Genomic DNA, 14,708 nt, shown 5'->3' on the forward strand with positions numbered 1-14,708 from the left:
AATGTTTTTATCCTATCTAAGAATAAGCTTTTTTAAGATTAAACTAAGATTAGTGGTAGATGTAATACATGTATTCCGAAGAGTCAAATGCTTTTAACATGGAAATGGAAATAAAGTGCTCCTTTTTTTTTTCTCCCTGTGTCCCAAAATATAAACATTTTTAAATCTCAAAATAGTTTTCGAGATGCTACTTTAACCAACAATATATATAAAAGTAAGATGATCTAAATAAAAAGAGTTGTATATTATGATAGTTTGTTTAATGATAAATATAGTAACATCAATTTTACATGATTGATATTTTATAATCTTTGTGTTATTAATGGTCAAAGTCAAAAATGTTTGACTTAGACTATTCTAAAATGCTTATATTTTGAGACGGAGGGAGTAGTTTGACATTGTTGATCTTTTTTAACTTGCATTTGAATATTCGTTTTATTTAAAATAATTGTACAAGTATGTTGAAATACAAATCATGCTTGAAATAATTATAATGATAAAATGAATAAAAAAATACGGTGTTGAAACATGTTAATAATTATGCTCCAATGAATCCTACTTTCGGGATTTCAAAAATGAAAAACATGTTAAAACATCGTGTTGGATTATGAAACTCATAGAGACTATTGCACAGTAGTCGGTACTTCACTAAGTCAGGGGATATGGTTTGACATGTTAAAACGCATCATTGTCATCGCCAAACTTGCATACATAGGCATCTTGACTCTTGAGTGGGTTGATACGGTCTTTTGTCTTGACCATGTACTACCTAGCTAGGGGTTAATTTGGTACCTAGATTAATTAGACAAGTCAATTCTACGTGGCACGAGAGATCCGGAGTCCGATGATTATCGTGCCATCAGCAAAGCACATACATGTAAAATGTGTTATTGGTGTAACTACTACCAGTAGCACATAGTTTACACGTTACAGCTATACGTTGATGCCTAACAGTTTCACACCATACCCCCACGTGGCACCCCATGTAGTACAAAATGTGAGACGTGTTATAAGGGCACCCACAATGGTTATCTATAGGCTATCTACAATAGATTCATGTCAGCATATTTTCCTACATGGAAGAGATTAAATGAAGAGAGAGAGCAAAGCTATCTATCAACCTGGAGATAGTCTATAGAGAAAAACGAGACAATGGATTAGAGAGCTATAGATACCCATATAGACATACTATTGAGGTGGTTTACTATTAATCTAGTCTATTGCTGAGATGTACATGTTTTATAGAGAGCACCTTACTTTACCATTGTGGGTGCCCTAAGAGCAAATACAATAGCATGCTATAAACCAGTTATAACCCCATATCAAGAAGAAAAGAGAAAAGAGAGAAAAAAGCGGGATACAGATTTGTAGTAAGTTACAACACGGACTCCAAAACGTTATGTGTGCATGAGGTAGGACTGGGTATTAATGGTGTAGTATATTTTTATAGTTAACTATTATATAAATTAGCTATTAGATTAGCTATAGATGATTTGAAGCCATTAGTTGGCTATACTATTAAACTTGCTGCGTTTTTGAAACAGATGATTAGCTGCAGCGCAGCACATAAAACGAGAGATGTAATCAGTAATATATTAACCGAGTATTAATTATTAAAATTTGAAAAATAGATTTTCGCCGAAACTTACCGTTTTGTATATAAAAAGTTTTTACACGTGCGAAATGAACGTAGGTTCACTGTGGTGTAACCAGATCACCCTGGTTTAAATTCTAGATTTAACCTGGTTTAAATTCTAGATTTAACACGAGTACTCTTATTTACGGCTAATAATTCTTTCAGTGGTAGGCGACTATCCATCAATAGCGATGTGCCTATGGTGACTAGGGGTGAAAACGGAGCGGATTTGGACGGATAGTGGTCATACCATATCCTAAACCATATTTTTTAAGCGGATTCGGAGTGGGTGCGGATAATGTACGGATGTGAATATGGAGCGGATTGTTTCGGATGTCGGAAATGGTGCGGAGTCGATGTGGAATCGGTTCGTAAACGGATTAAATTTATCGGATGCTACGTGTATATGAAATCAATACAACCTCGAATTAGCAATTCAAGGAACATTAATATAATAATCAATAAATGACCCATCGTAATATTTATATGATTAAGTACTAAACAACATGAATACATAATGTCCAATATAGCTACGCGAGTGTGACATGCGACGATAAAAGCCTTAGACTAAAAAATCTATATTAATTAATGAATTAGCAATTGGATGTACCAATTTATGTTATATGCAATAGAATGAGTGGTTACATACGTTGATAATTTCGGATTATCCGGCAAACGGCCTATCGGATAATCCGACAAAAATGTCGGATAATCCGCATCCACCGGATTTTAGAGATACCATATTCACATCCGCATCTGCATCTGCATCAATATCCGCTGGATTTCTAAAAGATTATACCATATCTTCGTTTCGGACAGACTTGGAGCGGATCGGATAATATCCGATCCGTTTTTACCCCCATTGGTGATTTCGTCAATCTTAAGACATGCCAGCCCATTCTTTCAGAGGACAGCGCCCATGATGATTTTATCAATCTCAAGATATACCTGCCCAGTCTTCCAGAGAAAGCGTTTGTGATGACTTCGTCGATCTCAAGATATGCCTGCCCAGTTTATACTTATATGGGTAGGGAAGAGTATGCAGGTCCAATCTTTCAAATTAGCTCATAGGAACAATATGTGCGAATGTGCGTTTATAGGGGCTGAGTGTGCGTACCTTGTGGACACTTGTATTTGTCATGGGGTTTATAAAAAAAAGTTTTCGCACTAAATATATACCGATGTAGGGTACGAAAAACGTGCTAACGAAAACCGAAACCCCCGAAGGTGCATTTCGGCACGTGCGTGGCGCAGGGGGAACCGGTCCACGAGCAAAAGGCGTGGACACGGTCCAACCACCACCACAAGAGGCCGGCCACCTAAAAAAAATCCCCCACATAACACACGCAAAGCAAGCACACCGTCCGTTGCAGATTACTACCACCACCTCCCCAAAATCCCAATCGAATCGAAATCGAATCGAGTCGAGTCGCCGCCGGAGCCGGAGACGGAGGCGGCAGCGGCGCAGCGGTAATGGCGAGCCTCACCCTGCCGCCGGCGCCCACCAACCCTCGCCAGGACGCCATCGACCTCCACAAGGCCTTCAAAGGTCCCCCCCCCCCCCCCCCTCAAATTTCTCTAGCTTTCTCTCCCCTTGCGGGGGGAGTCGCGACGCGATCGGATGTAGGGTTCGCGCGGCCTTGGGGGGTGGTGATGGTGTGTGCTGTTTTGGCGAGCTTGATGATATTATGCTTTTTTTTAGGGTTATAAGGGATTTGCGGTTTTTGGACTTTCGGTGCAGCGGCGAGCGTTTTGTTGTAATGGATTGTTAGTGTTTGTGTGGTGTGGTCAGCGCGCGGCCGGTCTCGGTCTCAGATGTGTTGAGGCTTATGGGGGAAGTGGGGGGAATCGCCGTTGCAGTATCCGCTGGATTGTTGTCATGTATTGAATTCAGGTGTTTTTTTTTGTTTTGGAAGGTAGAACTGTTGTTGTTGGAGTCTTAGACTGTCAGATGTTGAAAACCTGGACAGGACGGGCCGAGGTCGGGAATGGGGCAGCTTTCAAGGGTTCTAGTGGTGGTAATTGCATCGACTAGGACTTTTTTGACCCATTTTAGAAATTGCCCCGAACAGAATTTGGAGTCAAGTGGATTTATACGGAGATAAACTACAGTCTTGTCCCCATCTCAACAGGTCCATTTTCAGGGTCAAAGTGCACAACCGTGTAGTCTTAATAGCTGCTGGATGTGGGTGTTATTGGGTATAGAGCACACAGTTAAATTGAAAAGGAAAAGGAAGTAATCTTATCATCTATGGTAAAAAAAAAGAATTCGTTTTAGATAATATTGACATGCTTGTTTTTGTTATCGTTTTTGCGACTACAAAACCCCATGTGTGATTTACATGTTGAAAGCACAAAGTTATACGAGTCATTAGGACATTCCCAAGTCGTTTAGAAAATATGTTTTGGCATAAAAAGAATTACATATTATGGACATCTTCACCGTGAATTTTATAACATCATTCTTATGCTTCAATCTATATAATTCTTTACTTATTTATAGACAAAGCTAGAAAAGTTTGACTGAGACAAATCCTCAAATGACTTATCTGTTTGATTTTTCTGGTCCATTTTATCATCTATTACTTTCTCTGTATAATAATTTTTTCTTTAGATTGGGTATGACTTCATATGATTTAGTAATATCTGGTTGCTTCCAAAATTAAGTATACTACTGACTCTTATTCCCCCCGGTACACCAAGCCCTAGGCAATCGCATTACCCATTTGATGTGACCATTTTGCCCTGGTTATTTGTTTGGTGTGCGAATCTGCAGGCAAGTACTCAGGAACTCAGAAGCCTAACTGAGTAGGAGTGGGAATGAAATTATTAATTGTAGGGTAAAATGTGAAGCCAGGTTGTGGGATCTGAGTTGTGACAAATATCTGTGAACAGTTTTTGTGGTCAAAGGTTACAATTGTGGGTGGAGAAACTCCATTTTAGCAATTGAGCAGTTTGCATAAATACAACCTTTAGTTGATATTGTGAAATTTTCATTACTAGCTAGTAGCTGCCCTGCTTTATGTTCTTATTTTCCTTTTTGATTTTGACCTGCTGATGGTCTTACAGGGTTTGGCTGTGATAGTACAACAGTTATAAATATACTTACTCATCGTGACTCGATGCAACGCGCGCTCATTCAACAGGAATACAGGACTATGTATTCTGAGGATCTCTCTCGCCGTATATCATCTGAACTCAGTGGACACCACAAGGCATGCAAAATTCTAGAAGAATTCTTCATTTTACTGAATAATAGATCAAATTATAAAGCTAACTGTAGCGATATACTTAATCTAGCTGTAGATTCAGATAGTAGCCAAGTGATAATTAATACAAGTTACTTCGATAAGTGTTAACCAAATATTTGTTACCTCACTTCTGAAAAGAGTTAAATTACTCTAGATTGATGTGCTATTTATGATTAACTTTGTTCATGATTGCAGAAAGCAATGCTGCTATGGATTCTTGATCCTGCTGGACGAGATGCAACTGTTTTGAGAGAAGCTCTGAGTGGTGATACTATTGACCTGAGAGCAGCCACTGAGATAATATGTTCCAGGACACCATCGCAGCTGCAAATAATGAAACAGACTTATCATGCAAAATTTGGTACTTATCTTGAGCACGACATTGGTCAGCGCACATCAGGCGACCATCAGAAGGTCCTATTCTTATTAGAGTATCTGTTCTATTTTTCGTTTGACTTCTTACATGGATGAGGTGCTCGAATTGCTTATCTTTTGTAGTTTTGAAAGCTGTTTCTGAAACACGGATATTTTGCTATTTCTTTTCTCAGAAATATCTTAATAGCCAGTGAAACTCTTTATCTTGGCATCTATTGTTTCACCTTACCTGTGATGTACAAAGAGATCTGCACTATATAGGCTTACTGCCAGCGGTGGAGATAGGGGGGACGGCCAATGGCCTGCCCCCCTTCAATATTTGTGTTTACAGATAATCATCTAATTAATTAGGTGAATAGCCTAAGTAAGTATATTAAGCCCCATCCAAGATTCTTAGGCCCCTCCCATGCCTAAATCCTGGCTCCGCCGCTGCTTACTACCCAATATGCCGATCAATATTTTCATATTAATATACCTATACGAATTCACTTTTATTTTTCTGCTGGAGGCAGTGAATGATATAACGTATGTTGCAGCTCTTGCTTGCTTATGTGGGGATTCCACGCTATGAAGGTCCTGAGGTTGATCCTACTATAGTGACACACGATGCAAAGGACCTCTATAAAGCTGGTGAGAAAAGGCTGGGCACTGATGAGAAGACCTTCATCCGCATTTTCACTGAACGCAGCTGGGCACACATGGCATCTGTTGCCTCTGCTTACCATCATATGTATGATCGGTCACTGGAGAAGGTAATAATACTCTTGTATACATGTATTGGTCTCTCACTCTCATGGAACTTTTCACTGTGATCATGGAGTGTCCTCCATTTATGGTAGGTTGTGAAGAGCGAAACATCTGGAAACTTTGAACTTGCTCTGCTAACTATCCTCAGATGCGCTGAGAATCCAGCCAAGTATTTTGCAAAGGTATCTCATTCTGCAATCTTCAGAAAGAAAATTTATAAGCATTATGGTACTATTGATTCATTGGAGAGGCAAATTCACCAAATAGTGCACCGAATTTTCTTGTTACATATATTGCTTTTTTATCCACATGAAGTATGGCAGACAGCTGTGTACTTTTGATGCAGCAAATTATCTATAGCATCTGGAAATAAATATGTGGTTGCCCCATCCATTACTGAACATAAAGCCTGCAAGAGCTGGCTAAGCTCTGTAGTTATCTTATTTTCTGTGCATCTCTAGTTGCAATCCATGGGCGTCTTTTTTCCTTGGAGTCCTATCATAATCACACGACTGAATCCTCTATTACCTTCCTTCCCCTTATCAGAAATAAATTTGAAAATATACTGTTCATTCAATTATTTTCAGAAATATTCGGGATGCAAAATTTTTTGCAGAAATATACCGTCGGTCTCGCACAACCATTGCGCGAAAATGACATAGCGTGACGTCGCGAGCGGTATCGCGCAGCGAAAGTGCAAGACCGTGTGGTCTCGCGGAACCGAAGAGAGAGACCGCGCGGTCTCGCATATGGGAACAGCGACACCGTCCAACGGCTCCACTTTAATTAGTGATTAATTACCTAATTAATTATTAACTAATAATAATTAGTGATTAACTATCCTGATTAGCGAGACCGTTCAGCAAATTAATTGAATCGGCGGTATCGCTGTCTGGTCCCTGAGACCGTTCGGTCTTGCTATTCCATTCCACGCGGTCTCGCACGATAATGCCTACGACGTCACGGCCACGCCATTTTCACGTAACGGTTGTGCGAGATCGACGGTATATTTCTGCCAAAAAAAATGCATCCTGAATATTCCTTAAAAAAATTGAATGAACAGTATATGTTCAAATTTAATTCCCCCTATCACTCCTGGACTGATCACTAGTGCTCTTATCATTTTAGGCTGGTAACTAGTAGTATTACTGATGTTACAATGTTTCTATTTTAACATGCTGCTAATTCTAGATGTCTAATGCATATGAAAATTTTTTCCATGGCCATTGATGTGGTTATCTGTTTATGCAGAGGTGCTTAGCATCCTCAAACCTACCTATATATAAAGAACTTCATGAAATGTGTTATCCTCTCCATTTAAGACTTCTTTTGATTCCTTCTTTAAGATTGACGTCTTCTTCATTTGGTAGTTGTGATGACCTTATTTTTCTCTGAACCATATAAATTTAGGTCTTGCGGAAGTCCATGAAAGGTATGGGCACTGATGATAGTACACTTATAAGGGTTGTAGTAACAAGGACTGAGATCGACATGCAATATATCAAGGCTGAGTACTACAAGAAATACAAAAAATCATTAGCTGAAGCTATCCATTCCGAGACCTCAGGAAATTATCGAACATTCCTCCTTTCTCTAGTTGGTAGCCATTAGGTACGTCCTCTGGTGCTGATGCCTTACTATGCCACAATATATTAGTTTAAGTTAAGAAATTGGAAGTGCTCATATTAACTCTTGTGTTTTCCCTCTGCTTCTCTTAGGCTACATTTCGTCGACCCTGTGGCACTTGACGTTCCATGACTATCCTAAATGCAGTGGTTCTACCTGGAAACTGTAAAATTTCGCCATCATTGTGCTCTCTATTCGTGTGTGCTTGCTTAAAAATGTGTGTATATATATAACCTGGGCATTAAATAGTTGGTGCTTAATATGGTTTGGTGGTTCCATCTGACAAGTCACTCGTTACTCGGTGCATTTATTCGAATAAGTGATGGTATTTGGTCATACTGCTTGTGTGTTTCTCTAGTACCGTAACTGAAGTTCAATTTTGGTCTGACGAAGACTAAGGGCTGCAAGTGGGTCAACTATGAACCCACGTCGGGTAACCCACTGATTTGGTCTAGAAGTGGGTTCACGGATTTGGTCTATAAGTGGGTTCACGGGTCGACTCACTTGCACCCTTAGTCGAAGTTCAGAAGAAAAAAAATGCAGGTGGTTTCCTATGCCCTTTTACAAATGGGCTTTTCTGATATCGTGTCATGTACTCATGTATGGCTATCCGTATAGCATGGAGTGAGACTGGCGCATCTAATGTTTCTGATGCACTGCCTGCAGTGATATGAACGAACCAATGGAAAGTTTCAGCTACCCAACTACTCCCCAGGAATTCAGAGATAATTTACTGAGCGTGTATCATGGTGAATTGATTCGCATGACTTATGGAGAGTGGTGAGCATGAATGCCAGCAGGTTATGGTTAATCTGAAGAAAGAACAGCGAACTGAATATTTACATGTACAGAACTACAAATAAAAACCAGGTAAGCTAGCTATCATCAGAAACAACATTCACAGGATGCATCACTACAAAAAGAAAATGAAGCGAAATTTTCTAAAAAAAATGTTCTCAATTTCTCATCCTGAACTTGTGCCTATTGATCAGTTAGTAGCAAGATCCAGGCATTTCCTTGCAGCAAACCAAATAATCCAAAATAATGCAGCCCAACCTGCAGTTAAACAGCACGGTCAAATATGCATTGGTTGAGCACGACTGAATATCACAGTGCTTAAGTTAAGAACCTCCCCTCCCTTTATACTACCTTTGTTTTTTGTTTTTTTTATATACGATAGGCATAACATTTAACTTATGTAAACGTATAAATTAAAATTATAGTTTCTTTATGATAAAATAAATCAAAATTATATAAATAATATTTATATAATTTTTTTAATGGTTCAAAGTCACGTCAAATGTCAATAACATCATACATTTTAAAAAATATCTAATAATCTATAACATTATTTCATATCCAAGTTGACGAAATCTTGAGACAAAAAGCGCTAGCTGTTCTTCCTGCTTGGCTCACCATTTGCAATTTCAAAAGAAATATCACTGGAAAATGTAGTGAAAATAAGAAGAAAATTGCATGAGGAAGGAGAGGAGTAGTAGCCGGCAACTCAAGGTCGACGAGATGTAATGTAATGTACCAGTGGCGATCGTGATGGCGACGACAGTCGCCGCCGTCGTGGCCGCCACGACGAAGACGGCGACCGACAACGCGCCGACGTACGCCACGGCGAGGAGAGCGGACAGCGCCGCCAGGGAGACGACGGCCGCGACGGCGGCGGCGCTCGTCGCCGCCGCGACGAGGACGAACGCGGCGACCAGGAGCACCGTCAGCGCCGCGAGCGCCACCGATCCGACCTGCGGACGAGACGAGACCGGATCGATCACGTACAGGTACACCCAGCGAGAAAATTTGCAGCGGGCGCGCGGCGGCGGCGGCTCACCGATGCGACGAGGAGCGCGCGGGCGGCGCCGCCGCGCCTCGTCCACGCCGCGAGGCCGCGCGCGGCGCCGTGGCACGCGTCGCGGAGGAGGCGGCCGCCGTCGGCGCAGGCGCAGCCACGGAGCACGGACGGGAGGGAGGAGGCCATGTCCACCACCACCACCGCCTCCTCCCCGCCGGAGGACGACGACGACGACGACGACGAGGAGGCCTCGCCGTTGGCGCGCGCGGCGGCGCCGTCCCGTGCGACGTCGACGTCGACCATAGCTCGGTCGGGGGAGACGAATGAGCAGTCAAACGCTCGCGCGTGTCGTTCGCGTGGTCGATCCGATTTTCTGCTGATTTGGCATGCAGCAAGCAGGGACTGACACGTGGACATTGCCTTTAGCTTTCGTTTAGCTGACATTATGTTTTTATTGAAGGTACAGTCCCGTCCCCCCCCCCCCCCCCCCGCGGTCACCCACGCGCAGGCGACACGGGGGGCGAACCCTACCGCCGCCGCCACCGCCCCCCTCTCCCTCCTTCCCCTACCTCGCGGCCGCTGGAGCTCACCGCCAGCAAAGCCGGCTGGTGAGCTGGGATGGCGGCGGCGGGGCCTTCTCCGCGGCGGCGCTTCCTCTTTGGTGCGGGGGAGGTGGCGTTCGTTGGCATCGGTGAGAGGTGGCGGCGAGGTCTCCCGGCTAGGCGGCGGCAGATCCGGCATCGTCGTCGCCGGATCTGGCAAGTCCTCCGATTTTCGGCGGTGGAAGAGGCTGCTACGACGCGAGGCGCGCGCATGGCGGCGCGTGGGCGGCGGAGGACGGTGCTAGCGGCAGCCGCCGGCTCCGGTGGTCGGCAAGGTCGGGGCCGGCCGGGGTCTCCATCCCGCCACCACTCCCTTCCTCCTCCCTCTCCACAACCACCCTCTTTCCCCCCTCTTTCCCTTCTTCTTCTCTCTTGATGTTCCTCTCCTCTCTATGCCGTCGGCACAAGCGAAGCAGAAGGGGAGGTCGCCCTTCCCTATTCCTTCCTCCCTTCCTCTCGCCATCTCTGCTACCAGTTGATCTCTGCTGCCAGTTGACTAGTTGCTCTGCTGCTCGCCCCAGCGCTCCTCTCTCTCTCTGCACTGGTGGTAAACTTGGAGGTGGTTGCCGTAGTCATGAGGTTTTGTCCCGCGAAACCGGGAGTTCCTCGCTGGAAACATGGTTGACACCGAGGTCCTGGTTGCCCCTGTCTCTAGCTCTCAGCTCCTCTTCAAGCCGGCTAGGCCTCCTCCCCTCCGTGATGCTCCTCCCTTCTGTTGGCCGTCTGTTCCAAACCTGGCCGTGGAGTCTTTCGGTTGTTGAGGAGAAGTGTTCGTCCATGAAGGTGGTTCAGTCCGTCTGAAGTCAGGGCTCTTATGCCTCGCCAGTGCTTCATGTGCCCTGTGACTGTGTGGACCTGTCTTAGTGCCGAGATTGGAGCAGTGTGTTTTTCCTCTACGGTGCTGAGCTTTTGTGTTAAGGCGGAGTCGGAGCTGTCGCATCGGGTCAGCCGATGAGCTGGGCAACGATAACACTCAACACTTTTGCTCTAGCTTCTTGGAGGTCCTACACCTTTTGAGGGAGTCTTAGGCGAAAGCCCTGGTCTTCCAAGATCGGCGACATCGACGCCTGCGGGTGCCGTTTCCTCCTTGAAGGTGTTGCCTTGTGGACTCTCTCCCCCTTGGTGAAAACCCAGTCCAGTTATGGGCGGGCGTCGGCAGCGGCTTCTATCGTTGTTCACCTTCTTGGAGGCTTCGCCTTGAAAGACTTGCTCCTCTCTCGGTTACTTATGTGGTTCATAGTTTTGTCACAGGTTTTTTTGTGTCTTTTGTGTAAGGTTTTGTCGGTTTCCCCTTAGCGAACCGTGCAGTTGTATGGTTTTCGGGCCTGATTTCCCTTATAAACAGGGTCAACTCTCTTCTTCTAATATATCCGGTAGAACTCCTACCGTCTATTGTTTCAAAAAAAAACATTATGTTTTTATTTATGTCTACGAAACACCAATTAATATATGTAGACCGTAGATAACATATATGTGTACAGGTGAGCAAATGAAGTATTAATTCCTAAACCATCTAGACAATGATTTCGCTATATATTTATCAACAAATTTTCTCTCACAAATTTATAGATATACTCCCTCTGTTTCACAATGTAAGTCATTCTAGCATTTTCCACATTCATATTGATGCTAATAAATCTATATATATAGCATCAATATGAATGTGAGAAATGCTAGAATGACTAAATTGTGAAACGGAGGAAGTAAATACAATATAATTATAGTGTAATTATATAAATTCAATGTAACTTTCACATAATTTTAAATCATTATATTTACTTCAAGATTTGTGTAGGAAAAAAATTGTAGCGTGCATGGGTGAGGAGATTCAGTCTCGCGACCTCCGCTTCACTAAAATAGCTTGTTACCTTAGGGTTTTTGAAAAGTAATATGCAAATTGCACTGCAATTATATGCAAGTTTTAATGTAATTATATTGTGATTGCACTATATTTACATATGATAATTTGTTAGAATCGACCAATGTTAGATACTCCCTTTTTTCCAAGTTAAATGGAGTTCAAAGAGATGAAGGTCAGTTGTAAACCTCTGATCATGCCAAAGTTATATTATTAAAAGTGCATTCGCACATGCCAATTATAAGCACACCGATTTAAAATGTTGATGAGTGGAGTCATGCATCATTAACTCCAAACACCTCTGAAGCTCAAAAATGCAAATTAGCGATCTGGCGCGCCCCGTGCTGACATGGCGCGTGATCGGGCCTGACAACCCGAGTTGCTATTTTTGGCCATTGAGATTTGGGCCTCGTTTTCCTGTTCTTAAGCCCAGTCAATAGGTGGCCTTATATTTTCTTTTGTTTTGGTTAACCTATGTATGCGTTCCATTTTAGGCTTTTGGGCTTTTCTCTTATAGAGTAGGCCAAAATCCGGATTGCGGGCTATTTGTTTTATTTTGTTTTTTAAATCGCATTTCAAATACGTTTCAAATTTACATGTTTAAAATTTGTACATACACATAATGTGTCTAAAGTTTATACATATAAAAAAATTTATAGACTTATACACACATAGGTATGTGTATGAACTTTGTACATATATGTATATACGTATAAATATATACATATAAATATAGAACTTATACAACATGTGGGAGGTAGGGGGATGGGCTCGAAGGAAAGTGTTGATCCGATCATGGGCGCACCATGACACGCGATCAGTCGCACATTAGCGACCCCCTCTCGAGCTTCCCTAATATATTGCACACTTTGTATATAAGACTATTAATAGTTCAACATATTGTCTATATAGTCATGTGAAACAACATGTTGTTTTGTTGATAAAAAGAAGAGGATATTGTTCTAATACATGCCATATAATTTGTTAGGATTGTACACTGCCGGTTTGGGCTTGCATAACCTGCCAAACCAAACCAAAACTTCTTGCTGGTCGTTTTGTATGTGCTGGGTTGGGTCACGGTTCAACCCGTCCAAACCCAACTGCTTCTCCACCGCAAAAAGCCAACGCCACTCTTCCGTCCTCACTGTCAACTCGTATGTTATTTGTGTCTTTACATATACGCAATTTGTGTCTTTACGTATACTCGAACACGCCATCCGCCCCGACGCCGCTGTGAGGGAAGGGAGAAGAAGGGGAGCGGTGAAACCGGCGACGGCTCCAACGCTGCCGCCGAATCGCCGATCGGAAGGGGAAGCGAAAGGGGATCGGGGAGGGCGACGTGGGGAGGGGAGCGCTCGTCGATTCTACGACCAGGTAAGGACGGAACCATCTAGATAGGAAACGAATGGCCAGATTTTGTCCACGCGTGGGAAACAACGGCTCTGATTAGGTGGACTCAATCAGAAATATTAAAATAACGAGGGGTTTTATGCAAAATTTGATGGCGTGGATCGGCTGAGCTCGCGGCGAATCTAGCACGTTTAAGATATCTAGTATACGGTTTGACGGAGGCTATTAAAATACAGTATCAAATTGATGACAATAAATAATGAGTAAAAACCATATGTATTCACTACCTATACTACTATAACGTACGCAACAACGACGGGTAAATTGGGTATTATTATTGCTATAATCTATCCATCGTTGTCTCATTCAATCCAACGAATTAGAAGGAGAGACATTTTCTCGAGGGATCTACAGAATTTCCTAGTCCACGAGTGGTTAGGGTTAATTGGGGGAGCAATTGGAGTAGAATAGACAACTGTACCATGGCATCCATTGATTGCAAATAGTATAAATTAATTAATTGATGCTTACATAATTTACAATCAATCAAAAGAACACATGCCCCGGCCCGTTTATGTTCGTTAAAGATAAAGGCTAAATACGCACGAGAAAAACAAAAAAAATCCATCACCACATATAATTAATTAAGTTTTAATTATTACAAACTTAAAAGTAAGATTTATTTAATATTTTAAAATAATTAATTAAGTTTTAATTATTATAAACTTAAAAGTAAGATTTATTTGATATTTTAAAGCAATTGAGTAAATTTCACTTAATATAGAAAGTTTCGCACGAAATTAACATGCTAAAAAAAAAATAGATAAAATCTATATCTTAATTAGGAAAAGACGTACCATAATACGGGGAGCGGGTGAAGCGTCCAAATCGGATATAATAGTAGCTAATCAACCTGTCGATCGATCGGCCGGGGAAACGTACGTCTGTACTACTTTGCAAAAATTTTGAACTGTTTGCACGACGTTGACAGCCTCGATCTCGCCGTCGATTGCATTTTTGTCACATGCCGTAATCAATCTGAAAGATCCTGCAGGCTCCCACATGTCATTAATGTTAATTAGACACATCTTCGAAAATGTGATATTGGACAGATAACCTACATATATGTAAGTGAAACGATATGGTGAGGCCTTGGTCGACAAGCCTATAGTGTTTCGCAATTATTCTCGATTATATAATTTGGTGCAAATGATTAAATGGACCAAATTAATCACGCACATGCTCACCAGCACTATTGAAAATTTAAGTCGAAATATGGATATCTTTGTCCAAAAGATTAGGAGTAAATTAGCAAAATTTAAAATATCAATAGGGCGATTGCAAAACCAAAACTACATATTCGATAATAAAATGATTATAAAACTATATATTGTAAAGTTTAGATCTCATTGTTTTGTTAGACTTATAGTTTTCAATTAAATTATAAACAAAACTATATTCA

The 14,708-nt window shown here is 42.0% G+C and overlaps 2 protein-coding genes across 3 annotated transcripts; one reads left to right on the plus strand and one right to left on the minus strand.

Moving 5' to 3' along the window:
* Nucleotides 1-3,005: 3,005 nt before the first annotated feature.
* On the plus strand, nt 3,006-7,971 carry LOC4346972 (annexin D5). Its single transcript, XM_015757035.2, has 7 exons — nt 3,006-3,185; nt 4,706-4,851; nt 5,083-5,301; nt 5,799-6,014; nt 6,102-6,191; nt 7,420-7,620; nt 7,728-7,971. Exons 1-6 carry the CDS (start codon nt 3,110-3,112, stop codon nt 7,618-7,620), a joined length of 948 nt encoding a protein of 315 aa, XP_015612521.1. The 5' UTR covers nt 3,006-3,109; the 3' UTR covers nt 7,728-7,971.
* A 411-nt stretch (nt 7,972-8,382) lies between these two features.
* Nucleotides 8,383-9,809, minus strand: LOC107275912 (uncharacterized). 2 transcript variants are annotated; one of them, XM_015755695.2, is made up of 3 exons: nt 9,476-9,809; nt 9,173-9,389; nt 8,383-8,691 (listed from the first exon to the last, which is right to left on the minus strand). In XM_015755695.2, exons 1-3 carry the CDS (start codon nt 9,737-9,739, stop codon nt 8,624-8,626), a joined length of 549 nt encoding a protein of 182 aa, XP_015611181.2. In that variant the 5' UTR covers nt 9,740-9,809; the 3' UTR covers nt 8,383-8,623. The 2 variants fall into 2 exon arrangements, with proteins under 2 accessions (XP_015611181.2, XP_066160492.1); XM_066304395.1 differs by lacking the exon at nt 8,383-8,691 and having other exon boundaries at nt 8,955-9,389.
* Between the last annotated feature and the right edge of the window lie 4,899 nt (nt 9,810-14,708).

Source organism: Oryza sativa, chromosome 9 (assembly GCF_034140825.1).
Source record: "Oryza sativa Japonica Group chromosome 9, ASM3414082v1".
Taxonomy (NCBI): Eukaryota; Viridiplantae; Streptophyta; class Magnoliopsida; order Poales; family Poaceae; genus Oryza; species Oryza sativa.